General features: G+C 32.4%; 8 protein-coding genes across 8 annotated transcripts; 3 read left to right on the forward strand and 5 right to left on the reverse strand.

The window, feature by feature from the left end:
* Positions 1-1619: 1619 nt before the first annotated feature.
* On the forward strand, positions 1620-2226 carry Tsp_02483 (conserved hypothetical protein). The gene is made up of 5 exons (XM_003378757.1): positions 1620-1657; positions 1756-1831; positions 1886-1918; positions 1981-2105; positions 2163-2226. The coding sequence occupies exons 1-5, from the start codon at positions 1620-1622 to the stop codon at positions 2224-2226; spliced, it is 336 nt and encodes a 111-aa protein (XP_003378805.1).
* A 306-nt stretch (positions 2227-2532) lies between these two features.
* Tsp_02484 (octanoyltransferase) lies at positions 2533-2969 on the forward strand. The gene is made up of 2 exons (XM_003378758.1): positions 2533-2605; positions 2641-2969. The coding sequence occupies exons 1-2, from the start codon at positions 2533-2535 to the stop codon at positions 2967-2969; spliced, it is 402 nt and encodes a 133-aa protein (XP_003378806.1).
* A 1302-nt stretch (positions 2970-4271) lies between these two features.
* Tsp_02485 (conserved hypothetical protein) lies at positions 4272-8718 on the reverse strand. The gene is made up of 12 exons (XM_003378759.1): positions 8667-8718; positions 8555-8610; positions 8346-8397; positions 7437-7848; positions 7344-7400; positions 6690-6748; positions 6563-6663; positions 5963-6101; positions 5302-5596; positions 5075-5146; positions 4874-5014; positions 4272-4779 (listed from the first exon to the last, which is right to left on the reverse strand). Exons 1-12 carry the CDS (start codon positions 8716-8718, stop codon positions 4272-4274), a joined length of 1944 nt encoding a protein of 647 aa, XP_003378807.1.
* A 1424-nt stretch (positions 8719-10142) lies between these two features.
* Positions 10143-11650, forward strand: Tsp_02486 (protein FAM50A). Its single transcript, XM_003378760.1, has 4 exons — positions 10143-10584; positions 10688-10836; positions 10935-11092; positions 11152-11650. Exons 1-4 carry the CDS (start codon positions 10143-10145, stop codon positions 11648-11650), a joined length of 1248 nt encoding a protein of 415 aa, XP_003378808.1.
* A 403-nt stretch (positions 11651-12053) lies between these two features.
* On the reverse strand, positions 12054-13392 carry Tsp_02487 (vacuolar ATP synthase subunit e 2). Its single transcript, XM_003378761.1, has 3 exons — positions 13310-13392; positions 12526-12632; positions 12054-12202 (listed from the first exon to the last, which is right to left on the reverse strand). The coding sequence occupies exons 1-3, from the start codon at positions 13390-13392 to the stop codon at positions 12054-12056; spliced, it is 339 nt and encodes a 112-aa protein (XP_003378809.1).
* Positions 13393-13576: 184 nt separating this feature from the next.
* On the reverse strand, positions 13577-18647 carry Tsp_02488 (conserved hypothetical protein). Its single transcript, XM_003378762.1, has 20 exons — positions 18568-18647; positions 17847-17913; positions 17626-17760; positions 17475-17600; positions 17268-17403; positions 16937-17187; positions 16674-16859; positions 16479-16556; positions 16265-16437; positions 15971-16183; positions 15508-15662; positions 15334-15444; positions 15155-15257; positions 15010-15086; positions 14693-14936; positions 14536-14615; positions 14173-14394; positions 13975-14078; positions 13766-13904; positions 13577-13701 (listed from the first exon to the last, which is right to left on the reverse strand). The coding sequence occupies exons 1-20, from the start codon at positions 18645-18647 to the stop codon at positions 13577-13579; spliced, it is 2805 nt and encodes a 934-aa protein (XP_003378810.1).
* Positions 18648-21492: 2845 nt separating this feature from the next.
* Tsp_02489 (putative sarcosine oxidase, delta subunit, heterotetrameric) lies at positions 21493-21905 on the reverse strand. The gene is made up of 3 exons (XM_003378763.1): positions 21807-21905; positions 21761-21780; positions 21493-21724 (listed from the first exon to the last, which is right to left on the reverse strand). Exons 1-3 carry the CDS (start codon positions 21903-21905, stop codon positions 21493-21495), a joined length of 351 nt encoding a protein of 116 aa, XP_003378811.1.
* An 831-nt stretch (positions 21906-22736) lies between these two features.
* On the reverse strand, positions 22737-25980 carry Tsp_02490 (conserved hypothetical protein). Its single transcript, XM_003378764.1, has 9 exons — positions 25922-25980; positions 25706-25805; positions 24821-24911; positions 24625-24764; positions 24126-24275; positions 23856-24064; positions 23572-23704; positions 23376-23519; positions 22737-22859 (listed from the first exon to the last, which is right to left on the reverse strand). The coding sequence occupies exons 1-9, from the start codon at positions 25978-25980 to the stop codon at positions 22737-22739; spliced, it is 1149 nt and encodes a 382-aa protein (XP_003378812.1).
* Positions 25981-27342: the final 1362 nt, after the last annotated feature.

Consider the following 27342-nt stretch of genomic DNA (forward strand, 5'->3'; position numbering starts at 1 on the left):
CCAACAGTTGTCCATTGCAAAAAATTGAAATGAAAATCAGCCGCATATTCAGTCAAAAGTTAAACATTGACAATCGATAATCTGCCAAGCATTTTAAAATCCATATGATTATGCAGCTGTTTACTTTTCGAACAATAAATGAAATATTACTACTCCTCCATCAATGTTCATTTCATTTGCAATTACCCGTCATACAATGCAAATATCTGATTAGTGTAAAAATTAACATGTATAAAAAAATTTTTCATTTATATCTTCAGAAAATTAAATCAATGTTTAAATAAACTAAATGAACGTTTTTGATCTCTCGACAACACAAACTGACAGTGGGAAATATTGTAAAAACTGTCAAAATTATAACATCTCATTTTTTTACAAATATAACAACACTTCAATTTCAAAATCGATCAACACCTGATAAGATTATATTAAATATTACAGCTTATATAAATTCATTCAGCGTTCTGTTCTGCATTAACCCCCTCATAGGATAGGACATAATTATCGATAACCGTGTAGAAAATATTGGTAAAGAAAGTTATTACAAAACAATTTGTCAATATTTAATCTTATTTTAAGTTATTTTGTAGATTTAATTGATAACTTGTTTTCAATGACTTGCTTTTCACATCCGTCATGCGCTAGCTACTGCTATTAAACATCTCCGACCGTTGAATATTATATCCCTGTTTCCATCATTTACGAGAACCATATATTTGATTATTAGATTTATAATTCAATAAAAATTAAAGGCTACTTCAGATCAGTTAAGTCTATCAACTTTATAAGATAAATTATTATCGTAAAAAGAAGCTGCGTATCAGTTTTATCGGCACTTCCGACTGCGTCAGCAAATAAAAACGCAAAATTTATATTCAGGCAATGAAAAATATCAGTTACCAAATTTGCACTTCACGATAACACAAAACCCCCTCAATCAGAGAACAACACATCCAAGATAATTTCAGCTAAAGCACAATTTTTAAATTTATTTCCATTTTCAAATGGCTGACTTCACAATGAAAAATTTTAATCCCACTAATGAACAATCTACATTTTAATGAAAGTTATTCAGGTTTCTTGTATTCAAAAAGAAACTGCAATTAGCTTCCGATTATGATTATTATTACTTATTAGTGAAATTCACCTTCATATAAATATCAGCGTTGTAGAGACTGAATTGGTGAAGGGTTGTTGTGAAAAATTTTGAAGTAAATAAAAGTTAATTTAAAAAACTAAAATATAATGCTTATAACTCATAAATATAAATATAAATATAAACCTAATTTCATATATACTTAAGTGTCGCAAGAAATAAATATAATTTTAAATTACATAAATCCAATTTGCCATTACAGACTTTACAGTATGAAAAATAATGCTTAAATAACTTTAAGCAATTACTGTATCGGTAGTTTCTCACATAAAAGTAAACTGCTTGAAATTGTGCTTTCTAACCGCTAATTTTAAACAGAAGTATTATTCAGAATTTGAAATAATTTACTTCCAAACAGTGAAATTCTTTCAATGAACCACAACCACTGCCTCGAGCCTTGCTATAGATGGTTTGTCAAAGCTGTCAATCTTATGTTCTACTTATAATCTGCCTTTTAAGAGATATGCTATATTTACTCAGACCCGCATTTGCTCGATCAAAGTGCATTCTTTTTGACTTTTCCAACCATTTCTCGTAACTAATGAAATTCAATCGGACGTGGAAACCATATTTCAACTGTTCGTGTGTTTTATTTATAGGCTCTCTGCACTGAGTTCTGAAGGAATAATTGTCGCTTATCATCCTCGAAAACCTTTTCCATACGAACACAGCAAAGTATAATTGTTTATTATGATTGAATTTTCATTCTCATGATTTTGATCCTTTCAGCCTGTTCTGCTGAACGCTACTGCAACTGAAAAGGTATCTTGCGCAACGAATTAGTTAGATATATAGTAGATACGTAGATATTTTCTTTTATTTAGGAAGACGACAGCATTTTATCTGAAGAAGTGCAAGAACGCTATAAAACAGTCCATTACCCACGTGGTCCCAGTTTGCCTGACTGCCAAAATATGTTTTACACAAACAAGCATGTATTTCACATTAAGTAAGTTTTTATTATTTTACATTTATTTATAAGGTAATTATTATATTTAAATTACAGACCTAGAAAAACAAGAATTGCCAGTACTCTGCCTGAAGAACCTACTGTTCGAAAAGGATTATAATGCATGTCTCTTCAAGTTGCAAAAAAATTCCAATTTATGCAAAATGGTTGGGCAAAATATCATATGTAGAAGGTTTACGTTGGCAAAGTATTTATGAACAGAAACTATCTGGGCATTTTACGCATTTGATTGTTAAGAAATTCAATGAAGAAGACATGATCTGTCATACGATATTGCTGTTAGAACATTTTCCAGTTTATACTATAGGACTACGTACAAGAAGTTATCCGGAAGAATTGAAAAAAAAATTAGAATGTTTAGGCGCTGATTTCTACAAAACTAATCGAGGCGGTTTGATCACATTTCATGGTCCTGGACAACTGGTGGCTTATCCTATTTTATATCTTCCTGAATTTCACTCGCGGCCATTCAGCAAATGGTATGTAAATCAACTGGAAAAGTGTTTGATTGAAGTTTGCTCTAGTTTTGATGTGAAAGCCTACGCCCCTGGATCACCGTTGACTGGAGTATGGGTAAATGATCGTAAAATAGCTTCAATAGGGCTTCGATTGAAAAACGACATCAGCACTCATGGAATCGCATTGAACTGCAACATCGATTTGAGTTGGTTTGAACACATTGATCCTTGTGGCCTGATTGGGAAACAAATGACATCTTTAAGTTCAGAAACAGAAACCGACGTTACTGTACACGATGTTATTGAACCTTTCCTGAAAGCTTTCAACAAATACTTTGGACGAGAAGTTATTCTCAAAAATAAAGCTGAATTGGCCGCGTCATAATCGTCATCATCTCTTATTTAATGTGCATGCTAATTTCTATCATTGAATTAAATATATGCAAATATGGTATAATTATTGTTCTTCATGAAAATTAAAAACATTCTGAATTGCAGAGTGCACATTATTTAAAAATATAACCATAATTCTTCATGATGATAAAATTCTAAATTAAGCATTACAGTACAAATTGAAAAAAAAAACTGGAGCTTCTTAACCAATTTTATAGCTTTGGTATGCAATGTAAATACAGTTAGTTAGATAAGAATAACACAAGATGCTCCCAAGCAAAACAACGTGAACTGCAACAAAACCAATGTTTTCATAACTAGGCAAATTGATGAGAATGTGATAGTATAAGCGTTTTTATGGCCACTTTTAGAAATAATGATTCAACTGAAGAGAATAAATGACAGTTACTTAAAAATGATATACTTTCCGTTTCGTTGCTGTTTCACACACTAAAACTCTTAACGTACAAACAACGAGTGCCTAAGTGTGACAAATAGGTGAATATCAACATCAAATACATATGATACTAGTACTGAAGCGCTTTGCCAATAAAAGACCCTTCATTTGCTACTATGCTCACTAGTACCCGAGAAATTATTTTTTTTAATAAAAAGTTCCATTATCCGATTATTCAAATTAAACTTTTAAATTATTAAACATTAAAGCACTACAAAAGAGAACAACCTATTGAAATTGCTCAGCTCAATCGGTTGAACTGTTTAAAAAAACAATAATATTAATTATGTAAACAACTTACTAACAAAGAACGCCCAATCATTGGATATGAAACCATTTTGTCGGATGCCAAGAAGGTATTTGAGATCTGCGGCCAGTTCCTTCAATTAGATATTCATAATAAACCTATTTATAAATGTAATGTAAAAAATATAGTAATGTAAAAAACGGGGCTCCGATAAAATGCATATAGCAAATTCATTACAGAAATAAACATTTTATTATCCCGTAATATATATTACAGGAGTAAGTATGACAAAATGATATGAAACCACAAGAAGAGAAGCAACTATAATGATTAAAATAATGAAGAAAATAAATACTACACACAATAAACAAATTTCAAAATCTAATATAACTGCAACAATATATAATATAAATTGTATATTATATATACAAGATAGAAACTGCAGTATAAAAGTGCCTTCTTCGTGTATATAATTTCCTCATGCTGAAAAAAATTCATAAACCAGATGTAAAAAATGAATATATATATATATATATATATATATATTCTGAAGGATATATTTCGGAATACAGATAACTATTATAAAAACACTAATAGCGTCGACTGGCAGAACTTGACGCGTACTTGTTGTAGTTAGTAAAACGATCACTGCTACCATAGCCAGAATTTGCTGGTGGTCCATAACTACCGCCTGGTTGCCAACCACCACCCCCACTGGTACCGGGTGGTCCGCCACCGCCACCACTTCCACTGCCTTGAGTCAATGCAGAACGATTCCAAGGCATTGCACTAGAACTTCCAGCAGAGCTAGACCATGCTTGACCACCATGACCACTAGACTGTGCATAACCATTTCCACTGGTTCGACTCCCAATTGTCCAAGATGAATTATTACGAGACGCCGAAGGATGCAAATCATTTCTACCTCGACGTGGAGACGGTGGTCCGCGACGTCCATCCGCAGTACGGCCAACGTTCATTTCACCTCGAGAGGGTCGATGATCCCCACGGCCGCTGTAAGACGATCGGTGATCCGGTCGATAATCGTACCGTTCAGCAGCACTGCGACGGATATCACGTTCAGTATATTCAAGACGTCTGCAGATATAATAGAATCAAATGCAATGTGTTGTGAAAAACAAATGAAAACAAAAATTAATTATTTTAAACACATATCTATCAAATTTATTACTTTCCTCCAGCAGGCCTTTCACGCTGCATCATTCGCGAATCATACACAGGGCCCGAACCATAAGCTGGGCGCTTCGTTGGAGAAAACGACTGTTCAAATGATCGCTTCACAGACATTGCCGTATTTGAAGGAGGTGGTACTCTGAGAATTTATTTAACAAATAATTATAAAAAATTCATACTAGAAAAAATATTCGCTAACCTTTCATATGCTATACGCATTTTCTGTTGCTGTAATTCTAACTTCTCTCGTTCTAAACGCTCCCGATCTGCTCTAAAATCAGTAAAACAACTCTGATTGATACACATGACCAAAATAAGAACATGATATTGAAATTAACAATTAAGCAAAAAGTAAATAATTTTATAAATTTCAAATTAAATACTATCTATATTAATTAATAAATAATAAAAAACTAACTAACTAACCTTAAACGAGCTCTCTCCCTTTCAAGCCGCAAATGTTCTTCACGCTGAATATGCTCTCGCTCACGCATTCGCATTTTCTCAAGCTCTGCTTCACGATTATAATGTTCGTCAAAAAATCTCGGACGTGCGTTCACAAAACGTGAAGAATAACCTCGAGACGCATAACGTCGCGAATACATCCCACGCACTGGCCTTCGAAAAACACGATCCACTCCTGATCGGGTCCTTGCTTTGTAATCTCTATCCTGATTGCGTTCATCATGGGAGTAGTTTCGACGATGCTCGTTGCGCGTATCTTAAATATTGAAGAAAAAATAAATTGAAACGAAATTTTATCCATAATTTAAGAGTCATTATCATTATTATTTAATCGCATTACAGTCTCGTTTGGAACGCTTTTCGTCTCTCGACCGTCCTCTCGATTCAGAGCGAGATGCGCGAGATCTTCCATCTCTTTTACTACCTAAGAGTGATAAGACAGTATTTAGAGAGTAGAGTAATAAGACATCCATCATTTAATCACAAATTTCAACATAATTCTGCTAATCGTAAAACAATGCTACAAAAAAAAGCACAAAATTATTCAACTTGTCATCTGTATTATATACTTGTGAACTGTTTTCTTAACAAAGTAACTCAAATCATGCAGTATAATTCATACCTGCGACAGATTCATTTGTTCCAGTTTCTCCTTTACATGCGGAATTGGTGTCTCTATTTGCTGACGATTCACTCGACGCAGCTTTTTTGTCATTTTGCCCAACTGGAATTTTCACAGGCATTACTTTTTCATTTACAGCCTAAATAAATTAACATTAAACGTTCAAAGCAGAAACTGAAATTATTATCCCTGTTTACTTACTTCATCGACAGATATAACTTTTCCCATAAATTCTGATAGATGGAGACGCTGAATACATTCTACCGCTTCGCCCGCAGATGCCATTCTAATGTAACCAAAGCACTGGGAACCTGGTGATTTCGCGTGTGTTACTATTTTCGCTAATTCTACTGTCCCGTATTGAGAAAAAAGTGTCTAAATTATACAAACATATAGATATATATATATATATATATAGCCTTATATGTGCATAATGATGAAAGGTACGCTAAACACAATAAAAGTAAGATTATTGAACAGTAAGAAAGAGGAAAAATATTACTGACATTAAATTACCCAGAACTAGATAGGGAAAATCAACATCTACTATAAAGATGTAATGATGTAAAAAGCAAAAAAATAATCGAAGAAAGACCTTACCTTTAAATCTGCTGCACGAGTAGTGTTGGAGATTCCGGAAACCCACAGACTTCTAATAGAAGAAACTTCTAAAATATCAAACTTGTACTTCTTAAAATTCACTGCAAATTCAATAAGAAAACATTACTCGATGGTTCATTCGCAGTATCACGTTCATTACTTTCTTCTCCTTCTTCTTGAACATCCCTAAATATTTCAAAAATGATAATATAAATCAATGTAAACAATAAAACACTGCAAAAAAAGTAACCACTTAAAACGATAAAACTAAAAACGCTGCTAATAAAGTAAATAATAAAAATAATGCCTCACGCTTATGCTTGAAATCTCTAAAAATAACAACATCTTTAATTCAGGGATATCCTAAGTGACGACGTACATTAGTAGACTGATTCCAATAGTCAAACTATATTTTGAATTCTAAATTTGGTATAAGACAAAGAGAGAATCAACTCAAACATAACACATATTCTCTATTATTAAATGACGTAAAACGTAATAAAAAGAAATAAATTATTATTGTAATATTCATGCCAAGCGTTCATGTTCACTGATGTTCAACCGAACGCCAACAAGCCGGCTGGCCATGAGCAGATTTTTTTTCTGCAGGTTCCTCCTTTTTGAATTATATTATTTTTAGTCGCATCCAAATGCTGCTGAGAGGGGAAGTAAGACCGACAAGAAGAGGGGGAGCGCAAGACAGAGAGAAAGAGAGAGAAAGAGAGAGAGAGAGAGCGAGCGAGAGAGTGGGAGAGAATTTACAAAGTAGTCAATGTCCAACAATTGTCCACAAAGTTGCATACAGAATGCTCTTAGATGGAATTGGAAACTCGAAGAACTGAAATAAATTTTCATATACTTTTCAACAACCAACCTCTGGTGAGCACTGTCGGCTGGTGATTCCTCCACGGCAGGTTCGCCACATGATCGTTCATCTGCTTCAAAGCATTCCGCTGACGCGTCGACTTCAATACTATCAGCGTAAAGACGTTCATCGTCATCTGCAACGAGCTCCTCGTCATCTTCGTAACCTCTCTCCTTCTCATCTTCTTCTTCATCAATCTGCCCGTGCTGCATAGACATTTCGCTAAACAGCATACCATCATTTTGTTCTAAATCTACGACTGTGGACTCTTCTGCGTTGACGTCAGTTGACAGTGTATCTCCCAAAACCACAGGATGGAGAGAATTATGCAGGGTGATGGTGTCTTCAGCCGTGAATGGACATTTAGGTTCCACTTCTTCAGGACTAGGCACTTTGAAAATGCCAGTCACACTAGTGTCAACTGTAAATCAAGGAAATTAACATTTTAGCACTGCAACAGCAAAAAAACAATTTTGAAGACAAAGGCGCCGAATGCAATATTTAAAACACAAGTATCTTTTAGTATTGCCGTTCGATGTACAAAGAAGCATTCGAACATATTACAGATGTGATGACTGCGATGGTTCTGAGAATTCAAAATAATATACAATGCAAAATAAACTTTTCCATCACATCTGTGCTGCTTAAATCTTCTTAACAACGGACATTTTGTTCGGCAATCAAAATTATAACAGTTTCAAAAGTGCATTTCAAACTTGCTTCACAACAAGTCCTACCCATTGCAGTATGTCTTCAAATGACCACTTCGTGACAATTTTGCAAAACGGACGTCAAAATTAAAATTTTCATCTCAGATCCGTCGATCAATTTTTAAGTAAAAAAACATGCGCAAATTAAACTATTAAATTAAAAAACTACCAATTGAACTTAGAGTAGTATAATGAAAATTATTCATACCTAGTTGCTCAGATTTCACTGATGATACATCACAAGTCTCCATCGTTTCCATCTGCAAAAAACAAAAGCTAGCAAAACGTTCACATATTCATTCAAAAAAAAAACAAGTTGAAAAAAAAACAAATTCACACTTAAGAATGTTATCAACGAAACATTTAAGAAAAGTTCGAAAACTTTAAAATAAAATACTCCAAAAAAGTTCTCATTACATTCATATTGTCTTCATCTTCTTCGTCATCTTCCTGTTCGGCAATATCTTCTTCACCTAAACAATTTTGTTCAAAAAATAGTAATAATTTTAAAAGCGCAAAAACTACATACGCTCTTTTTTCAGTCTTCTAGCAGCATATTCGGGAACATCAAAGCTGAACATTTCTGGATCCTGACCTTCATTTAACAAAGCCTGCAAAACAAAAAATTTAAATAGAAACGCAAAAACAAAATACTTATTATAAAATTAAAAAATAATGTAAGAAATAAAAATCTTCCCAATAAAAGCTAGTTTTATTAGAAAATAATTATTTCATTTCATATAGACCTGATAATGACCACATAACTGTTAACAGTCGTTGGCTTCGAAACAGGTCATGCATGATACGATACAAACAGAAAAAGATATCATATGCACAAAAACAGAGCGCGATGTTCAATTTTAGAAATCTAACACAGACTACATGAATAAATAAATTATAGATTTAAAAGTTAATTGAATTTAATCATAAAAATTTAATAAACGATAAACTAGATAATGCAATGCTGAAAAAAGATCAAAATGCACTGAGGTAAGAAATAAAGAAATTTAAGAAAAACAACTGAAACCGTAAAACCTCATTTCAAATTATTAACCATAAACGTACGCCTAACTTTCGATAAAATCAACAAAAATAAATACTACACTTTTTCAATAAACAATGAACAATGAGGCGTCTAAAACGAACGATGAAAAAATTATTAAATAATTGTTTTTAATGAAGCAAAAATAAAATTATCAATGACTACTTTTCTCTAAAACGTATATAACGCATTAAATATTAAGTATCAACTTCTAGCAAACGTACAAAACTGTAGAAAAATGAGATAAAACATACTGCATGTAAACGGGAATACAATGTCGCTTTATTGCCGTTTTTATCCAACTGACGCTTGTCCAATTCGTTTTTGAGATCCACTACACGCAACTCAGTTAACCGACGCGAAACAGTACTGCGACTCATATTCATACGCCACGAGCTACCAAAATCGCTAGCGGAAACAAAAGATCACTGTTAACAATTACCACAGGGCAACAAAGTTCAACCTGCATACATCTTACTGTAGCAATACTTGGAGCTTGCTATCGAACAATTAAAGCTTCATAAATTATTTATAATATTAAAAAACCTTTTATAATATATTAATTTATTTTTAAAACGTTTTCCAAAAATTATTTACATTCCTAAAGAGTCATGCAAAATTACTACTTCATTACCGTACATTTCATTTATTACGTATTCCTACAGTAATTAAATCATGTTTTATAAATTGTTGAAATGAATGTACTTGCATAATTTAATATTGCTTTAAAATAAATTTAATTATAATTTTTTTCTACTAACGGCATATGAAAAATAATTATTAACAATGTCGAATTTCTGAAACCGATGCCGAAACCAAAAATTTGTTCAATAAGCAAGTTTCTTAATAGAAAACTTTATAATTTCAAATTCAGAGATAAAATTAATTTTTTCCAATATATATATATATACATATATATGCGCATAACTAAAAAAGATCACCTTTCATTCGTCTTTCTATGCAATGTCTTCAAAAATTGAACGATACATAAATTCATTTTTAAAATCGGAACTACACTATCCGAGCTTGATATTTCAAATTTTCATTAATCAATACGCCAAAAAATTATTTCTAGTGAACTGCATTGCCTCATATTTCAATTTTTATTATGCCTACTTTTCATTTTGTTTCACCAATGCTGTGAAGTTTACTGTAGCAAATAAATTGCCGAAGATTCTTTTCGTTGGAAATTTTTGCAAAATTGGAAATATGGCCAACTACACAGGATCAATTGCTGATGCAGGTCGTTTAATACACATTGCTAAACGGCGAGAAAGACACCTAGAAGATATTGAGAAGCAGAAACAAAAAATCCAAGCGGAGAAGTCATCTATATTAGGAATAGAGGAAAAATTTAAAGCCCATTACGATGCAGTAGAACAAAAGTTAAAGTCTAGTACAGTTGGTAATTTTTAAACCGATCACTTTCTGTTAATAACTAAAAATTTCAAAAATTGACTACAGAGAAATAAGTTTCTCGTACTGCATTGCACGTCGCTCTTTTTCAGGGCTGGTAACCCTAGATGAAATGAAAGCCAAACAAGAAGTAGTTATCCAAGAACGTGAAAAGCTACTTGCTCTAAAAGAAATGGAATTAAAACTTCAAGTGGAACAAGAAGAGAATGAAAAAAAGAAAGCACGCGAAGACTGTCAAAAGGTACTTTGCACCGCAAGCCCTGCTATGTCGTAAAAATATTGCCTGAATCAATTCATATGAAGTGAATATAATTTTTGAATTAAAAAAAAATTATGTAGAGATCCACTTTGTCATTTGATCCTGATGAAGAAGCAGACGATGAAGAAGTGGACTCTCCTTCTTCGTCAACATTATTAAAGAAAAAGAAAGTTACCAAAGATCCAACAGTTGATACAAGTTTCTTGCCCGATAAAGAACGAGAAGAGGAAGAGAATAAGTATTTTTGTTGCTTCTTGCATATTATGAATTTGTTTAATGTAATCAAAAGCATTGTAGAATACGCGAACAGTTGCGTCTTGAATGGACTTCTCTGCAAGAAAATATTAAAAATGAAGAAATCAATATAGCATTTAGTTACTGGGATGGATCTGGTCATCGGCGCGATTTGAAAATGAAAAAGGGAAATTCAATTCAACAATTCCTGCAACGTGCTTTGGAAATGCTACGGAAAGATTTCAATGAATTGAAAACTGTGTCATCGGACAGTTTGATATTTGTAAAAGAGGATTTGATTATTCCGCATTTTCATACATTTTATGATTTCATTGTAACGAAAACGATGGGAAAAACTGGTCCACTGTTTGAATTTGATGCCGCTGGTGAACTACGTATACGTCAAGATGCTTTGGTAGATACAGCTGAATCTCATCCTGCAAAAGTTGTTTTGAGAAGTTGGTACGAACGCAATAAACACATCTATCCTGCAAGTCGATGGGAACCGTTTGATCCGAACAAAAAATATGAACGAAATGTTGAAGATTTAAGAACATTGTGAAATACTATGCATTTCCTGAATGAACTTGTGAAAACAATTTTTCCTCACCTGACTAGAAATTATATTGTTAAAGCTCATGTCAATAAATGTACTAAATCTTTTACATTAACACGCTGCATTATAAATATTATAACAATTCAAGTTTTCCATCAAAATTAACATGAAAAACAAGTTAGAACATTTAATTCAATGCCTAAAATTTATACTATGCAATTCTGTGACCACTGGTAGAATTAATTCCTCACAAAGCACCGAATTTTCAGCACAAGTTATCACTGAACATCAATCATTGAACATTTTGACGGTACAAAAATTTTGCGGTATTGTTCGTTCAAAATAATGAAATTAACACGAACACATCGATTCAAATAAAATATAAAACAAAAACTCTCTAAAATTTAGGCTAAGATGTTCGCCAAGCTGTTTTCATATATCGTGCAGTTGTATTTTGATAAACCGGACCAAATAATGGATTCATCTGATGTAAAAACGTTAGTAGCCAAAATGTATAACAGCAGACAGCAGTCAGAATGAGCATTACTTGAATGAGACCTAAATTAGTACAGAAATATCGCATCAAACTGTTTTTATATTGCCATTTGACTCAACAAAACGGCAAATCATCATTCATGTTAACAAGCTCAATGTTACCAGTCAACAGCATAGACAAATAAATACAAATTATTAATAAATAATCACAAACTTGTTTCAGACGAGTAACGTTAGATTATCATGAGTTAGAAATGATAAAAAAAACCTATTTCAAGGGAAATGAAAGGTATCAAAAAAATATGCATTACGGTGAAACTATAAAGTAGAAATGAATACATTCGTATTTTGAAAAACTTGCTATTAACAAACTCATTCATATTTACCTCGATTTGGCCCTTTAGGTGCAAAAAAACTGCTACATCCAACAGCAAACCAGAACAACGTAACCACAGAAAGCGCAACCTCATTTCCAGCCATTTTCTTGCAACAGCTAAAATAAAAGTCATACCACGACTATTGCAATACACGACCATGATAAGTAAACTAACTAAAACGTTAAATCTTGATAATAATTAACTATATCACTACTGCATTTCCACGCTAGAACGTGTAAACGTAGTAAAATTTTAAATTAACTACCTTATTAAAGATCAAACTGAAAAGTGATGTTGACTGAGATCAAATATTATTAATATGCCAAACGAGAAAATGCAGTGCTTTATTCTTTCTTCACTGGCTTTGGAATTAATTAAAATTTCCAAATGAACTGAAATCTAAACTAAAATAATTGATTGCTATGAAAGCAAAACTCAGCAGTAAACAACATACTCGTCAACGATGAAAACAATACAGTAAATGATCGTCAAGAACAATATGTATGTCAATAAAGCAGAATAGGGCTGCGATATTTTTGACGAGGAAATTCTTGGTGCTGTTTATTGCTTCGGGATGTATATACGAATAAGTAAATTAACAAATGAAAATATTTATACAAATGATACGATGCATACATAAGAGAACAGACACGAAGTAGAACACGCGTAAATTACAACTGCTTCACATTACCTACAGGTTTATTCATACGCTAAACTACTTTCTCTTTTATTTACCGTATCATTTCTGACCAGTAGGTGTAAACTGGAAATACTGCCTCTAATATGTAAATACCGTAGTGCTAAATGAAAGATACTGGAGATCGCAACTTTTTCTGTATTAATTAAAACTAAAGCTGATATGAAGAACGAAAACATTTTAATATAATATAAGAATTTTAAAAATAAATTTCCTTTGAATAAGCAAAAAGATAAAATATGTTGGCAGCACCACAAAAACTAGGAAGCTCGGTAAATAAATAAATAAATAAATATATAAATATATACGCAACTTCCCTAATAAAGCAGTTGGTTATGTAAAATGAATAATATATTCAAGTGATCAATTCAGCTCTTTCGATGATTCAGCTTGAAAAATTCCAACTGGAAAATATTTGACGTGCGTTTGCCAAAGTGCTGATATCTGGAAAAATTTCACATCGCTCCATTCGACTCCGTCTATGAAAACTGAAATTAAAAAAAGTTATAAATATTAAACAAATAATAAACAATGAAATCAATTTTTTCATACGATTCATTCTTGAATTCTGTCGAGAACTACAAATCAGTCGACTAATTCCATCAACTGACTGACTCTTTTGTTCAACTTCAGCTCGATCTTTATTTTTCATTCCAAGTTTTTGAAGCACTATAGAAAAGAAAATACATTTCTAAATAAATCAATTGAAATAAAATGAAACAATTAAAAATTCAAAAATAACTTCAAACTTCATCACTTACTACGTCCACATTAATTGCAAAATATGAAAATAACTGCCGCTTAATTTTCTTCATTGAACATAACACACAACAACAAAATATAAAGCAAATTTTTGAAGTCAGAACTTATATTTAAAAAATAATAATAACAATAAAAATTATTCTTATTAATTAATAATGATGACCAATTTTGATTATGTCGAAATGTTGATAAATTACTTTTGTCTTTCCGTTTTTCTTTGACAAACTGCAGTGACAATGTATGAGGCGAACTAATAAATGGCTCAATGAGGCAAACCAACGGATCAGAAGGGCTCTTCGATATTGTCAAAGAACGGAACGTCGTTTTCAACGAGTATTTTGCAAGTGTGCTAGTGGCAAAGCACTGAGAATCTTTTTTTGTTGCAACGCCTTCTGTTGTCTTCAAGCCTGAACTACCAACTAAAATCAAAAGCAAACAATTATTAATTACATAATAATCTACATGTTGCATTTCTTTTTATGTCTAGTACAAGCAGTGATAAAAACATATCCACGCTTAATTAGCAGATTGAAATAATTGTGAATTGAAATAAGCTTTACCAAGAGAAGAAGGTCCTGGAACAGAGTGAACATTCGGAGGAGCCCAATATTCGATTTGCAATTCTTTGGCATCAGAAGAACTGAAGAAGAAGAAGAAAAAAAATATATATATATATACATAAACGACGAATTAAAATAAGTCTACAAGTTGAAATACCCTGAAGTTGTGATTAGATTCGATAAACGATCAACCAGTGGCTCGTTGTGCGGAGAACCTGGTGGAGATGAGTGGCCAGCAGAGGATACGTCTGCTGCACGCGCGTTGATTAAATTTGTCGACATATTTTGAACGGAAGAAGCTTGACCAGAAAGTGATGATGAATTGTTGGAAACAACTTGAGCAGAAGAAAATCCAGATGATGATGAAGGCAAATCTGGCAAATCACCTGAATTTACAGCAGCTGAATGCACAAATAAGAAAAATCAATCAATGAATCATCTCCAAAAACGAAATAGGAGAAAACAATGCCAAACCTGATAACGGCTCAGCAGATGCTAAGCGAACGTTCACTACAAACGGTACAAAAATTTGCTTAAATGCACTAGATGCACTAAAACATCGTTTCAATCAATCAATAGCAAAGTAGCAATAAAAAAGTTATTTAAAAAGTATAATTACTTTTCAGATTTCAAATGAATCATCGCTTCGGAAATTGTCAAAGGAAGCATCAATTTAGCAGAGCTCAAATATAACTGCAATCGGCGAACAACTTCATTGACATCTATGAAAGAAATATAAAAAAATTGAATATTTTCTTTCGTCAGTCAAATCAGACATTTCAGCAAATGATTGAATACCATTCTCAGATAAATTTGCTTTTTCCCATACTTCACGCCAAAATCCATCTCCAAACAAACTGGAATATGTTCGATCAGTAGTCACTAAATAGCGCCACAAAACACAATACTCTATTTAAAAAAATAGAAAGATGAAAATTGATTCAAATAAAAAAAATTTCAATAAAAACTTACGACAAGCGACGGGGTAAAATCGAATATAATTTAACCAATCGTTTGGTTTTTGCCCAAAATATTCAGTATAAAATTCTAAACAGTAACTGAAAAAATGATCTGCACCAATCAGGCATAACTGTATCATTCGTGGATTGGAAGCATTTTTGTTTGAGCTAAACAATGCTTTTATTTAGTAAAAGTAAATATATTTCACACCTATCATCAAATCCCCAAATAAAACACTTACAAACGTTGAATCTTATTAACCAGAGTAAAAAACAATGTTTTCACATCTTTTTTACTTTTTACCACAAAGTGAATCATATTGTGCTTTTGCAATGCTAATACAACAGCCTAGATTGCAATGAAAAAGAAAATAACAAATTAAATGATAATGAAATATAAAATAAAATAAAATAAAATTCAAATTACACTTCTTACTGAACAGTGAAATATTTCCGTGGAAGAAATAAGAAACAACGAGTTGGGCAAACTTTCATCATCGGCAGGAAATACACACTGTATCTGTTCAAGTATGCTTGGAATGTTTACTGCAGATGCGGATGCTGCAGCTTGACGTTGTTTCGAAGCAGCGGAAGTTAAAACTGCGGACGATGAACTGGCTGTCACAGATCTAAGCAATTTTGGACTGTCAAATAATGGAGCGCTGTTTTGATGCAAAACAGGCTTCAATCTAAATACATTTGGGTTCAATAAAATAATGTATATAATTTAGATGATGAAAACAAAATTGAAATAAAAAAATTCAATGAACCTCAATTCTGAACTTTCTGAACCTGATTTGATACTTCTTGCTGATGACGGCTTTCTTCCGTCAGAAATTTCGCTTTGGTAATAAAGTGAAGAAGAAATTTGCTTTTTCTGTTCCGCATCTGCTGACGCACTTGCAAACTGACCAACATCCACCACTACAACATAATTTACATGCTTGAAATAAATACTAATTAATCTATTAATTTATTAAAAACGAACATACTATGCGAATCGGTTGTACCGTTACCAGTGAAAACATTCTCAACGGAATCTTTACTATCATCACTACCAACCTAAAACGATACATTGATTTTGATTTTTCCAATTTTCATCTTAATGCAAATTATTTAACAAAAAATAATTAAATTTAAATAAAATTGACCAAATATTACATGTTTATTTAAACCTACATCTCTTAGTGTCGGTAATGTTTCACGAGATGGAAAATAAGGTCTGAGTGAAGGTTTCGGAGTTGAACGCAAACTAACAGCATCATTTTCTTGCTCCGCTCCAGAATCTGTTAAACTTTCCAATTCTTCAAACAACGCTTCCAATTCTTGCTGTGCGGGTTTTTTGCCAAAATCAACCCCAGAAGACTGAAATAAACAATGAATAAATAAATAATTAATTAATTAAATAAACACCTCACACAACAACGAGTATACAGTATTACCTCTTCTTCGGGTATTTTGAACTTTTTCAACAAAGCGATAAATTTTTGTTTCAAATTTTTCTGATGCAATGCAAATCGAACAGGCATCTGTTGTTGCTGCTGTTGACTTCCAAATCTTGGGGAATGTTTCAATCGTGATAAATTTCCAACAGATGGATCGTCAACTATTGGCTCTGAATCAGATGCACCTCCTTCTTCATTACCGGTCCAATCTTCCTCTTCATCATCAGACAAATCGCCCCCTGATTGATCTACAGAAGTACACACATTAGAACTGCAAAATCCATTCCCAATTGATATTGCACAAGTGCTCAAATATATTCATTATTACCTTTGGCTTTCGAATCGTCTTGGTCAAGTGGTTGACTACTCAGAGATAATATGTACAATTTACCGGCAGGCTTGGATGCGCAATTTGGATCGTCACTGTAAAGCGTCAACTCTCGCACAACAGCATTTTGAAGTATCTAATAAAATAATTCAATGCGTAAGAAAATATTCTAAATCTAAAAAAACATATATATATATATAAGTATACATCTGTTAAATTTATTGCACCCGCAGCAAGAGTTTTATAGCCAAGCATCGGTCGATTTTTATACTTCTTCCTTCTTTGAAGCATTACAATCAAACGATTGCTTTGCTTTTTCACAAAATGTGGATACTTAATAAAACGTAAAATCAAAAACCAATTCAAGTTTTTCATCAAAATCAATACTGCAATGCTTTACTTGAAGAGTAAACGAAATATCCAGATCCACATCAACAATACCGTTGACCGGAAGTACTGCCACGTCATTGGAGCGTAAAGTTCTCTTGAAACCCTTAAAAAACATTATCACTGAGCCATAAAGTTTAAAAATTTATTAATATTTAAACAATCACTTGCCTGCAATTTCACTGCAATGACTAAATAACTTAACTCTTGCTCAAAAGGTCGCAAAATCGTCAGACGATTCAATACAATACAGCAGAGCCTAAATATCAAATTAAAACTATTTACATTTCATTCATTTAATGATCCGAATGCAATTTCAAACAACTTAATTATAAGCTAAAAAAAAGCATTGCTACTATGACATCGCATATGTTAAAACTTCGCCTCCGTCTATCTATTGATCAAGATATAATACAAAATTTATCAATAACAAATAAGAAAGATTTTTCCAATCAATATACAACCACAAGCACTTTTCGAATATACTTTCACATGTAAACCAATCATATTTATCATTCAACAGTGCACCTCCAAAATCTGTTTGTCAGTTTAATTTTGGGAACTGAAAATCGATCTTACACTTCCCCTTAGCACAATGTGCAGTCAATAAATGAAAATTTTAGCTGGCATTTCTGCAATAATCAATTCTTCAACTTTCATTTTCAAAAAAGGAAAATAACAACAACAATAATACTAATAATAATACAATTTATTTAATAGTTCAAAGAAGTCAGACACAATTGGAAAAAATTTTCATATTCATCTCCAATGGATGTTGTTCTCTCATTCTGCATTCTGCGCAAATACGAAAAAATTATTAAAATATAAACAAAAATTACTAAATTTAAAAATGCAATTATTCAGAAATAGTAAAATTAAAAACGTATAGAAAAATAAAAAGAAAATCTCTTACCGTGGAACAGAGCTTGAACAGGCTCGATCAATTTCCCACGTCGCAAACAGACGCATCGGAACTACACGGCCTTTTTCCATATTAGCAAATTACAAAACTGCAAGACTTCCTGAACAAAAAGAATTCATAATTACTCATCAAAAACTTTCACATTAAACATAACAGTGCATAACTGAACTTTAACGGCTGTTTAATTTTATAAAATGTAAAAATGTGATAATAATTCTAAAAATGCTCTAATTGAAATAAACGTTCCATGCGGCAAAAGCACTCATATAGAATAGAATTAAATAAAAAACATTTAATAAGCTGAATTAAAATCAAATCAATCCCCTTGAAAAATTGAAATGATTGATTAAGAAAAACATCCACTTTTTGAATTAAAAATGATATTAAAATTTCAAAACATATTTAAATAAAATAAATAAGTATAAATTATCAAAAATATTTAACAGCATAAATCGCATAAGTGAATAATAAAATCAATGATCAAAATATCAACAGTAACATCAAACTTCAGGATAAAAAACATTGTGTGCCTATATGCATATATTACATATGAATATGCAAAACAGTGAGAAAAATTTTCAAACCTACTACAGTATGATCATCACAATTTTCATTAAATATGACAACACCTGTACAGAAACAAAATTGCACAATAGAAAGTGTCCATTTAGCAGATTTGCAAAGATATTTTTTAAAGTTTAAGTAAATTAACAAAATAAAAAAAAGCAATAAATGAAAATAAGTAAACGTTTTACTGATAAAAAGCAGCACAGTATTGAAGTGCAACCGAATCAAATAATGGCCACTTCGTCTTTTGGCCTGTGATCAATTTGATTTGATGTTAGAATTTTATTCGATTCGAACTGAACTCTAGCAAATTTTAAATACGAACATCAAAAGCAAAGATAAGTAACGCTAAATGAATTACTAAAAAGTTGTAAAATTCATCCGATCTTGCTCAATAAAGACGATTTCAAATGTTGCACCATTTCATTTATTCATTCAGTTTTCAATTCACCCTACTTCGAGTAACAAAACATATGGAAGCCAAAAACAAAGGCCTGCACTCAGCAATTATATATTAATACAAAGCAATGCACAAACACTGATTATTTATTTAATTCTAATTCTCTCTTCTATTTTTAAAATATTAATTCTTGAATAAACTATCTCATAAAGAACAATTTAAATTTAAAAGTAAGGAAAAATCTTTTAAAAGCATTTTACCGTTGACCTGATAATGGAAGCATTTTGAAAACAGCAGATATTAAAATTACCCGGCTAAATATTAAATTAAACACCAAAAGCATTTACTTGAACAATGAAACAAAACCGCTTCACTTTAACATGTTTTCGGCAACAATGCAGTCATCAGTCAGTTCCACTTCCGCATTAATAATAAATTTAATCATCAAATAAAATGAAACAATAAAATGATTAAAGATACAATTCAATTACTACTCAGATGAGCATTCTTTTAAATTCACTTCAAAAGTTGTAAATTCAAATTCGACAACTGCCGATATTCGAGCTTCTTTTTAACATAAATGAAACAACAAATAAATGTCAATCTACGTTTTGTAATATTGATTATAAAGCAATTTCACCTCCCTTTGTATATATGGCGGAAAAATGTTTGATGAATCATCACACCGCAAAAGCGTTCATCCATGAATTATTACATTACCAAATCACAATGCAATCTGAATATCAAAATTGTAAAATTGCAACTATTCATCAAAATCAATTTTTTCTTCAATGGCCAAATCATATAACAAAAATGTACTGAAAATCTCAATTTATATTAAATTTCCATTCCATGGAAAAATTTTCAAATATATAAGAAAGAATACGTTGATGATGGTTTATTACTTCAAAATTAGAAAAAGCTATATTTAAAAATAAATGTGCAATGACAAAAGTGAAATTCTTGAAATGGTAAAACCATACTCCGAATAATTATCATTATGTGTATTTTAAATAATTATGACAAAGAAACATTCTCAAACAGATCTTACTATTCATTCACCTTTGCATATAGTCAGATTTATAAAAACCCAACATAATGAAGCAGTGGCAGATAATGGGCGATTTTGCAGGTGTTAGCAGAGATTCATCCAAGTAAATGAACGGTCAGCTTATTTTACAAACCTTTCAACTGTTAAACAATCAAAATAAAAAAAAGTATAGACTTTCGAGTTTCGTTTTTTAATTAGGCTTCACTCTTATCTTCAAAATTAAATCAACAAACAAGTGGAAAAGCACATACATAAATTTTAATTTACATTAAAAGAAGAAATTGAAATCTGTGAAGAATACACAGTCTAACACAAATAAATAAACGCAAACGAATGTTATATCGAAATATGCACATATTTTGAAAATTAAATGTAGACATTCAAAAAACAGCAGAATAATTTACAGTTAAAAAATAAACAAATAATGCAATATTTTAAAATCAGAATCAAACAACTTACCTAATCAGCTATTATAGATTTTTAAGTTCAAGCGAAAGTATGAAAATACAGTACCTTAGTTGACAAGTAAGTATTAAAAAATTTTAAGGTCAAACAATTTTTATTAACACAGCATTCTTAAAGGAAACATTTAATTAAAAATAAATTGTGCATCTTTCACCGGAAATCACACAGATTATTTATAAAGTAATCATTTAATATAAAATGCTTCTTCAATAGCTAGTCTGAGAGCACTCTGTTAACTATCCAGCAAAAAGAGCACTGCTGTTTGTATGGAGTTGACTAAAAATTCGTCACATAAACATGGAATTTATGAATGGAATTTCTGAGAAAACTCTGAGGCGCGACTCAACAAAAGGTCAGCAAACAGAACTTACGTGTAGGACATTGATGACCTCACATTAACTCGCTTTGAACCCATATTAAAGTCATTAAAGTATCATTCCAAAACCTTGCTTTTCGACCTTGCCACATTGCGGTCCACTATCTCACATGTTATCCTCCAGATTTCACCAGATGACCGGCGTAGTTGATGAGCAACTTCACATTCAGTGCGAAGTAATCCATGTTCTTGCGAATTTCTTCCACCACACCGATTGTTTCGAGCTGGTTCTGTTCCACATGCGTGCGGACCGTGTGGATTATCAGAAAAGATGAAAATGTAAAATACTCTTCAGATACGACCATCGAAACCAAATTGCGCATACATGGCAGACGTCCCTGCCTGCTTCATGTAGTGAAATCGGAAAATACAGTTTGCCCATGTCTGTCTGGACACTGATGCGGAAATGCTGAAACCAGACTGAAATCAGTTGGACTATTCAGGCTAATCTGTCGAAAACCATCTGACATTTCCGTGATCTTTGTGCTATTTGGTAGACGGCGTTATGCGGCGACAGCTCGCCCGCCCCGGGGTGCCTTTCATGTCATTCATATTCTACTCCAAAATGCTTTCCATAGAATAATGATCGTCTTCAACTGTTCGAGAGTCAGTGCTCCAACGCTAGCCACTGATGTCTAGCCTTTTTGAAGTTGTTCAGGGCATTGGACCCACGTCAGTAGTATTCCATGGAAGCCTGATTTCACGCCTTCTAATGCCGCGGAACCTTACAACCGCTCTTAAGCGGGGTATGCAAACGTTCCTGCTTTTGGCCTAATGTCAAGTCAGTCCTTCTCGACACTAATGTAAAGAGCGTACAGTTTCCCAGCTGTGCTCATAAACGACATAACTCAATTTGGAGCTGATTGTCACTGGCTGTGGTCGCATTTTTCAAGAATCAGCCTGCCAAGGAAAGATCTAACCGAATAGTAGTCGAACGGAACCGTATCGAAAGGGCAGCAAGTCTCTACCACGCACAGAACATCGATGAGAACCTTCGTACCCTGGCGACGATGGTCTCAGATCAGATCTAACCAAATTTTCACTGATCGAAATTTTTTACCGCTGTTTAACCGCTTCAGCCAACGGTTTCCAGCTATTTTTCTTCAAAAAGACTCTTCAAACCGGCAGCACTGCTGACGAAATAATTTCAGATTAAGATTTTCCACTCACAGCCACTGCTAAACAGACAGTTCACAATCATGGAATTTCCATTCGAGCAGTCTGAAAGAGAATGGGCCAACTGATATCAATCACGTTGGGGATCTTATTCTCAGTAGTTCGAAGTACGGCGGACAATGAAGTCACAAAGTCAAGAATGTAACGAGTCCACCCTGGCGACGTCCTATTATGGCGCATTCAGGTATCAGTGGATTGCCCTGTTTCACCGGTGGCGTTGTAATCTCCAGGGAAAGGCAATTCCAGTACTGCACAGCGCACATATATGCAAATGATTCCGTTGCACAGCGCATTCAAATGGAAATGAGTTCAAGTTTGCCCATTGCAGCACAAGGAAGGCGCTTTCCTGCCGAAACCGTAATGAGTTTGGACCGCGGTCAGCCTCCAGGCATTACAGATCCATTAAAGTATATCGAATATACTGTAGTTGTGTCGTATGTTTCGTAAAATTCATTCGTTATTTTCATAAAAATGACTAAATTTAAAAGTAAATAACATCACACGTCAAAACACAAAACTGTCATATATTTCATTCGTTCATTCACATTCATACATCAGAGATTCATAGAATATTAAATAAAGTACCTGTGCTGAAATGAAATGTTTCCAACAACTGTATAAATGAAAGCACATCACTTTTTGACAAATTAAAAATTGCAAGCTGAAATTCTCTGATGATAAAATCTGCGCAACGCGAACGACAGAAGGCATAAATTGTACGTAGAAAAATTTATTTATTTTATTTTACTTATATTTATTTTCACAGAGTTGACAAGTTCATCGTCAGCTGAAATCAACTGCACTCGTCGACCATAACTATTTCCTGAATGCATAGTAAATTGACAATTCGACCTGCCTCCATATGGATAGTATAAGTGCAAATTATAAAGGATCACAAAATCTCCAGGCTAAAACACTTTTTTAAAATAATTTTTCATCATTGAATGCAAATAGTATCACCTTCAAAGCCTTCGCAACTGTGCAGTGTTCATCGTACAAAAATACATCGGCAGCAAAATTCTCTGCTTTCAGAGATAGCTCTTCATCCGCAGTAAACCCATCAATATTTACACTATCCAATTTAAAAGATGTTCTAAAATAAAATTTCAATTCAAAGTATACAAAGAAAATTAAAAAGATAAAACAAAGTTCATAAATATGCATATTTTATAATAGAGTTCAACAAAAAACAGACTTGAGGAATTTTTTAAAGTAAAAAAATAACGACAAAGAAAACCGCATACGCAGGGGAAGAACCATCCCAGACTCGAAGAATCCAACCGTTATTCTTTAGTGATGGTCCTGAAGCGACGATCTGAACAATAACGTTGCCATAATTTCCTGCAGAAAATTCATTCAACGTCTTAAATGATTCCCTGCTGTTTGATACAACAGACGACCGATCTGCCAACTGCTTTGCAAACGTTTTGTACCATTCATGCAATTCTTCTATCTAACACAAAAGTACACAGAAATTTAGAATTTAAATTTCAAAATATAAAATCTATTCATACCATTTCCAGTTCAAACTCAGATTCTGGACAATAACCATGCCAACAATTAGCTTTTGACAGTGACTGTTCACAATTTTCACTCCATACATCCACAGAAAAACCAAAACTATCAGTACTGCCATATAAATACAATTCAGTATCACCATCACACTAAAAGTAAAAAATGGGCATACTTATTCTTTGCAAAAGAAAAATTCTTTTCAGATATCAAAAATAAAACAATTTGTACCTGAAAATCAATTATTATGCATATGCCATAACACAGTCTTGATGAAATTGAAAATTAATTCTTCTACATCAATAATAATTAATATAATTATTTCACGATTATACAAAATGTACAAAAATGACAACAGCAAGTATTTACAATTGCATACCATCACTTGGAAAAATTATTATTTCTTATTGAAATTCTTTTTATTACATCGAAATTTTAAACAGATTTAATTTCAGGAATGGAAACGCAAAAATGTCACATAAACAATATTAATATAATTACCCCAATTCGTCGCAGTCGAACAACATTTCCCTTCGAAGCTGTAAACTTTCTTGACTCACTCATTGTAATGTAGCACTGAACTGGATTATCCCAGCCAATTTTCCAATCAACGATGCTCATCTTCACTGAAAACCAACCACCTAAAATTATGTTCCTTAAACAAAATAAACTTCAACAGCGGAAACGATAAACTAACCTTGCTGCTGTCTGCAAACAAAAGATTTTACCAAGCCAAAAACGTTCAAACATCGCGTTTTGTATATATCGCTTAACAAAACATAGCCAACCTAAACAGTACACTATGCAACTGCTAAACCACCAAATGATGTTGCATTATAAAATTGCTGTAACAAAATTCTGTTTTCAATAGAAAACCATGCATTAAGGAGGAAAAGATACTTTTGATTTAAATGTGCAAATTATTTCACAATGAAGCAAAATCAACATTATAAATAGCATACATCTTGCAGCTTTGCTTCGTTTATTTCGGTCATAAAGTTCATCAAATCGGGCGAATGAGATTTCACTAAAAATACAAAAAGCTAAAGAAAAGTTCCACGTAGTAATGAATCATTTCTTGCTACATACAGAAAAAAGTTTTTAAAAATTCTTAAATTAAACTTTAAAAATTTCACTTTAAAACATACTACTTTAAATGAAAAAGAATCGTCATTCATTTACATTACAGTACGATTACTACTTAAATTTTTTGAAGTATACTATACGAAAATATAAATAATAAGTTTAAAAAGCTTTTGCTGAAGTGAACAATCATTCGTACATTTTATGTCATGAGCCAATGGTGTTTTTAATTTAATGATGACTTTTTCAACAAAGAACAAATATATATATAAGTGTAACATACAATGCTTATTAACTAAATGGACAATTATATTGTTATCGTAATGACAATCGCAATGTTACAAAAAATAAAACGCATAAATATTTAAAGTTCATTACATAAACTAAGCAAACTTTTTGGGTTGAATAGAGCGAAAGCTTTATGATCGACTTTCGCCTCGGTGAATGAATTCACTGTTCAGCAAGTCAAGCAATGCAGTCACAGCTTCGTTGCACGCACCATCATCCAATCACTTAATTTTTCTAATGATAAAAGCCATATTTGTTCTTTGTCAAAATAAGTGACTATTATTGGATTAAAAATAGCACTGCCATATAACCTGAAGTAAAAATATGTGAATATTTACTTCAACAAAACTGTTGAAACTTTTCAATGCCATTCATTTCATCATTTACATATGCGAAAAAAAAATCAAACAATTATTCAAAAGAATACCTATAAGTGAATGATCGTTCAATAAAGCAAACAGAACACATGATTTCAGTGTGCATCATTTGGAAATTAATAAAAAACCAATGCAATCATCAGAAAGTGATTTGCAATTGAATGAAAATATTCAAGAAAAAAACTTTTGAATAAAAGTAAAACTATGCTGCAAATTGATGCTATTCAACGGCAATATTGATTGTTCATCATTAAATTGAAAAGCATTTTATTAGCAAAGTTGATCCGCATTTTAAGCAACAGTGACTAAACAACATTATGCAAATACTAGTAACATTATTTAAATTGATCAAATTGTGTTAATAACATAATTTGATATATTATACGTATAAACTTAATAAACAGTAAATGCTTCGCGTGAATTATGATGTCTTTTAAACATTATTTGCATAAATATTCAGTAATTCAAAAAATACAATTTCCTATTTTGAAATACTCGTATAAAACTTTGAAACTAATAAATCAAAAGAGAATGATTAAAAGAGGCAGAGAAAGAGAGAGAGAGAGAGAGAAAGAGAAAGAAAAAAAGAAAGAAAGATGAATGAGGTGGAGAATCAGAAGAATAGACAAAAAAGTGCTTGTCGTACATGAGGATTATGGTATGTGTTCATGCGCTAATTTGTGAACAATCGTATCAATATCGTTGAAAGCTTTGCTCGAAGAAAATCATGTTAACATGTGTTTCTATTTAACGGTAAAGCTGTCAATGACAATAATAATTTTATCAGTTGATTATTATTAATAAAACAGCAAGAAAAGAGGATGAAGAAAAGAATGACCAAGGAAAAATAAAAAATAAAGAATGACAAATAGCTCTTGACTTGACTTAGCCACCACCACTTGACCGTGACTTAGCGTACAACCGTGAACAGTTTGACTTCGCAGATTTAAACGACATCCGACAATAGTAGTTACAACAGCGGAACAGAATGGATGTGGGATAGAACAAAAAAGAAAAAAAGAAAGAGAAAAAATGGAGACATGTTTTTTTCCATCATCGACATCCAGTGAATGAAGAATAATGTCCGACTGGGAGAGTGCTTGACGACTAGCAAAGATTAAATAATCAACATCAAGCCAATTCATATTGTACTTTCAATCTTCTTCACATAAGACGACAAACAATCAATCCATACACATCCATTGCATACAGGGCTAGCCATCTGTGTACACTTCTCGCCTGATCCGACTTGTCTGTTACTGATTAGCCGACATCAAAACCATTTGCCTGCGGTGAATACATTCTGGTCAAGTGGTCTCAGCTTCATTTTCCCCATACTCAAAATCAAAAAACCACAAGTATACCTACAAACCACAGTCTTCAAAAGCCAATAATCACACACTGTCTAACAATAAATCATCAATCAACACTATTTCTCTCTCTCTCTCTCTTTTTCTTTGCCCTGCTACAT

Source organism: Trichinella spiralis (genome assembly GCF_000181795.1).
Source record: "Trichinella spiralis strain ISS 195 chromosome Unknown Scfld2, whole genome shotgun sequence".
Lineage (NCBI taxonomy): Eukaryota > Metazoa > Nematoda > Enoplea > Trichinellida > Trichinellidae > Trichinella > Trichinella spiralis.

Bases quoted from the DNA above. Each gene is read 5' to 3' on its own strand.
- Tsp_02483 (XM_003378757.1), top strand. From the start codon at position 1,620: ATGCTATATTTACTCAGACCCGCATTTGCTCGATCAAA. The intron at 1,658-1,755 runs GTGCATTCTTTT...TTTTATTTATAG, and splicing joins CCCGCATTTGCTCGATCAAA to GCTCTCTGCACTGAGTTCTG. The intron at 2,106-2,162 runs GTAAGTTTTTAT...TTTAAATTACAG, and splicing joins AAGCATGTATTTCACATTAA to ACCTAGAAAAACAAGAATTG.
- Tsp_02484 (XM_003378758.1), top strand. From the start codon at position 2,533: ATGGTCCTGGACAACTGGTGGCTTATCCTATTTTATATCTTCCTGAAT. The intron at 2,606-2,640 runs GTATGTAAATCA...GTTTGATTGAAG, and splicing joins TCGCGGCCATTCAGCAAATG to TTTGCTCTAGTTTTGATGTG.
- Tsp_02485 (XM_003378759.1), bottom strand. From the start codon at position 8,718: ATGTTCAGCTTTGATGTTCCCGAATATGCTGCTAGAAGACTGAAAAAA. The intron at 8,611-8,666 runs GTATGTAGTTTT...AAAATTGTTTAG, and splicing joins TAGAAGACTGAAAAAAGAGC to GTGAAGAAGATATTGCCGAA. The intron at 7,401-7,436 runs GTTGGTTGTTGA...AATTTATTTCAG, and splicing joins GCCGACAGTGCTCACCAGAG to TTCTTCGAGTTTCCAATTCC.
- Tsp_02486 (XM_003378760.1), top strand. From the start codon at position 10,143: ATGTCTTCAAAAATTGAACGATACATAAATTCATTTTTAAAATCGGAA. The intron at 10,585-10,687 runs GTAATTTTTAAA...GCTCTTTTTCAG, and splicing joins GTTAAAGTCTAGTACAGTTG to GGCTGGTAACCCTAGATGAA. The intron at 11,093-11,151 runs GTATTTTTGTTG...AAAGCATTGTAG, and splicing joins CGAGAAGAGGAAGAGAATAA to AATACGCGAACAGTTGCGTC.
- Tsp_02487 (XM_003378761.1), bottom strand. From the start codon at position 13,392: ATGTTTTCGTTCTTCATATCAGCTTTAGTTTTAATTAATACAGAAAAA. The intron at 12,633-13,309 runs GTATTTACATAT...CTTTTATTTTAG, and splicing joins ATCTTTCATTTAGCACTACG to CTGTTGCAAGAAAATGGCTG. The intron at 12,203-12,525 runs GTAAATATGAAT...GTACTAATTTAG, and splicing joins ACCTAAAGGGCCAAATCGAG to GTCTCATTCAAGTAATGCTC.
- Tsp_02488 (XM_003378762.1), bottom strand. From the start codon at position 18,647: ATGGAAAAAGGCCGTGTAGTTCCGATGCGTCTGTTTGCGACGTGGGAA. The intron at 17,914-18,567 runs GTAAGAGATTTT...TTTGATATTTAG, and splicing joins TGTTCAAGCTCTGTTCCACG to GCTCTGCTGTATTGTATTGA. The intron at 15,258-15,333 runs GTATTCAATCAT...TTTCTTTCATAG, and splicing joins AGCAAATTTATCTGAGAATG to ATGTCAATGAAGTTGTTCGC.
- Tsp_02489 (XM_003378763.1), bottom strand. From the start codon at position 21,905: ATGTCAGATGGTTTTCGACAGATTAGCCTGAATAGTCCAACTGATTTC. The intron at 21,781-21,806 runs GTATTTTCCGAT...CACTACATGAAG, and splicing joins CAGACAGACATGGGCAAACT to CAGGCAGGGACGTCTGCCAT. The intron at 21,725-21,760 runs GTATGCGCAATT...TCGTATCTGAAG, and splicing joins CAGGCAGGGACGTCTGCCAT to AGTATTTTACATTTTCATCT.
- Tsp_02490 (XM_003378764.1), bottom strand. From the start codon at position 25,980: ATGATGCACACTGAAATCATGTGTTCTGTTTGCTTTATTGAACGATCA. The intron at 24,912-25,705 runs GTGCGTGCAACG...TGTACTGTTTAG, and splicing joins AATTAAGTGATTGGATGATG to GTTGGCTATGTTTTGTTAAG. The intron at 24,065-24,125 runs GTATGAATAGAT...CTTTTGTGTTAG, and splicing joins CTGAGTTTGAACTGGAAATG to ATAGAAGAATTGCATGAATG.